General features: G+C 38.0%; 1 protein-coding gene across 1 annotated transcript in view; it reads right to left on the minus strand.

The window, feature by feature from the left end:
* LOC104820401 overlaps window positions 1–1445 on the minus strand; it is a 2237-nt gene extending 792 nt beyond the window's left edge. Inside the window, exons 1-3 of the mRNA XM_010550831.1 lie at window positions 1148–1445; window positions 830–861; window positions 644–727 (exon numbers count right to left, since the gene is read on the minus strand). Coding sequence (XP_010549133.1) covers window positions 644–727; window positions 830–861; window positions 1148–1379 — 348 coding nt within the window. The 5' untranslated portion in view covers window positions 1380–1445. The remainder of the gene's footprint in view (window positions 1–643; window positions 728–829; window positions 862–1147) is intronic.
* Window positions 1446–3175: the final 1730 nt, after the last annotated feature.

The raw sequence follows: 3175 nt of genomic DNA on the forward strand, positions 1-3175 counted from the left end.
ATTATTATTATTATTATTATTATTATTATTATTATTATTATTATTATTATTATTATTATTATTATTATTATTATTATTATTATTATTATTATTATTATTATTATTATTATTATTATTATTATTATTATTATTATTATTATTATTATTATTATTATTATTATTATTATTATTATTATATCATCCTTATCGTTATTAATATTATTATTATCATTATCATCATTAGCATTATTATTATTATTATTATTATTATTATTATTATTATTATTATTATTATTATTATTATTATTATTATTATTATTATTATTATTATTATTATTATTATTATTAATTTCAAAGTATTATTATTATGGTTATTAGTATTATTATCATTATTATTAATATTACTATTATTTCAAAAATTTATTATTATCACATTTTTCATATCTTAATTCTCAGTTCATTTCAGACCGAAATTAATTTGGTCCGATACGAATCTCGTGATTCCATAAAAACATTCAAAACTCATCAAGATTCAACATGTTAAACCTAAAATTCACAAAAGTCATTCCATAATATAAATCAAACATCAATTTAATGAAAACATGTCGAAATCACCAAGAATCAAAGGAAATTGAATTTTTCGAATTGAACTTGATTCACTCACCGTTGAGTTCTTTTGTCTCTTAGAGGGTCGTGGGTTAATTTTGGATTGAGTTTTTTCTTCGCCCGACTCCGTTCGTGATAATAACTAGAGGGAGTTTCAGATGAAGAAAGTAATGATTTCTTATGAGAGAGTTAAAGAAATTACAGGATAATGAGAAGGAAAAGAAAAGGAAGGATATTTTCTTACCGTTCTTTGATCAAGTGCTTGGTTGTGAGTTTCTGCTGGAGGAAGAGTTAGAGTAAGGGAGAGAGCGCAGAGAAATTAAGAAGGAGGAGAAGAGGTAAGGCATATAAAAAGAAGAAGGAGATGACGTTGATTGGTGGGTGAGTAGCATAGGGGGTGGGGCACGAGAGTGGGTGAAGGAAACATGGAGACATGTTTTCCCCTTTTTTTTTTTCTTTCTTTATTTGTTTTTTTTTTAACGTTTTATGGGATGTTACAATCCACCTCCCTTAAAATGAATTCGTCCTCGAATTTGAATTAAAATTAGATAAGAGTATTTACCGAAAAGATGAGGGTGTTGTTCACGCATTTCCTTCTCTGGTTCCCAAGTCATGTCGGAGACTCCCTGACTCCACCATAGGACTTTGACCAAGGGGATCGCCTTATTCCTCAACTGCTTCGTCTTATAGTCCATGATTTGTAGCGGCTCATCACGAAAGTGAACATTATGGGTAACCTCAATCTCCTGCGGCCGTAAAATGTGGGATGGATCTGCCACGTATTTTCGTAACATGGACACGTGGAATACATCATGTATGTTGCCGAGTTCTGCCGGTAACTCCACTCGATACGCTACTGCTCCAACTTTTTGTATCGAGGCTTGCGACAATGGTATACTTGGCCTGGCATTAAGAAAGACGTTGCAGATTTTGTTGCACGATGTCTGACGTGTCAACAAGTGAAGGCTGAACGACAAATGCCCGGAGGAAAGTTGCAACCATTAGAGATTCCGGAATGGAAGTGGGACTCTATAGCAATGGATTTCGTGGTTGGATTGCCAACAACTCCGACGAAAAAGAATGCTATTTGGGTGGTTGTGGACCGATTAACCAAATCATATAGCCGATAACTCTGCTATATTCCCTTGTGATGAGGACAATACTCTGATAGCAGACAGTATCTTATTCCGACTTAATGCATCGGCTACAACATTTGCTTTACCCGGATGGTAAGCAATTTCCAGGTCATAATCAGCCATAAGTTCTAGCCAACGTCGTTGTCGGAGGTTCAAATCTTTCTGCGAGATGACATGGGTTAAACTCTTGTGATCGGTGTTGAGTTTAACCTTTTCACCATAAAGATAAGACCTCCAAATTTTTAGAGCGTGGATTATCGCGGCTAGCTCTAGATCATGAGTCGGATAGTTCTCCTCGTGTCTTTTCAACTGTCTAGATGCATATGCTATCACATGTCCTTCTTGCATTAAAACACAACCCAATCCTTGCCTCGATGCGTCCGTGTACACGTCATACGGAACACCTGGGCGAGGTAACGCCAGAATAGGTGCAGTTGTCAACTTCTTCTTCAGTTCCATGAAGCTCATTTCGCAATCCTCCGTCCATTCGAAGCGTATATTCTTTCCCGTCAATTTCGTCATTGGCTTTGCCAGCTTAGCAAATCCTTCAACGAAACGGCGGTAATAACCTGCTAAGCCCAAGAAACTTCGAATCTCAGTTGCATTGGTGGGCGTCTTCCAATCCATTACTGCCTCAATCTTTGCTGGATCAACCTGGATACCTTGTGCCGAAACAACATGACCAAGGAATCCGATTTCTTGCAACCAAAATCCACACTTGCTGAATTTAGCGTATAGTTGATTTTCTCTCAATCGCCATAAGATTTTCCGCAAGTGTTCTTCATGCGTCTGCTGGTCCGGTGAATATATCAAGAGATCATCAATGAATATTATGACGAACTCATCGAGATAATCCATGAACACCCGGTGCATTAACTGCATGAAGACGGCTGGGGCATTCGTCAACCCAAATGGCATGACCACGAATTCGAAATGACCGTACCTAGTTCGAAAGGCAGTCTTCTGAATATCTTCAGCCTTTACACGGATCTGATAATACCCAGAACGCAAGTCGATCTTAGAAAACCACTTCGCTCCTTGCAACTGGTCAAGCAGCTCATCAATTCTCGGTAAGGGGTACCGATTCTTGATGGTCACTTGGTTCAGGCCTCGGTAGTCGATGCAGAGTCGCATACTACCATCCTTCTTCTTCACAAATAACACCGGTGCTCCCCACGGTGATACGCTCGGTCGGATAAACCCTGTCTCCATTAGTTCGTTCAACTGTTTCTTCAGTTCTGCCATCTCGGTCGGAGCCATCCGATATGGAGTCTTAGATATTGGCTCCGTTCCTGGCACAACCTCAATGGAGAAGTCTACCTCCCGTTCTGGTGGTAGTCCAGGTAGTTCATCAGGAAACACATCGGGAAATTCCCGAACCACAACAGTATCTTCCAGTTTTGCTTCTGCTTCTTCGGTTGCTGTGATTACAACCAGGAAGGCTTCATTCCCTT

The sequence above is a fragment of the Tarenaya hassleriana genome, unplaced genomic scaffold (genome assembly GCF_000463585.1).
Source record: "Tarenaya hassleriana unplaced genomic scaffold, ASM46358v1 Cleome30, whole genome shotgun sequence".
In the NCBI taxonomy this organism is placed as follows: Eukaryota; Viridiplantae; Streptophyta; class Magnoliopsida; order Brassicales; family Cleomaceae; genus Tarenaya; species Tarenaya hassleriana.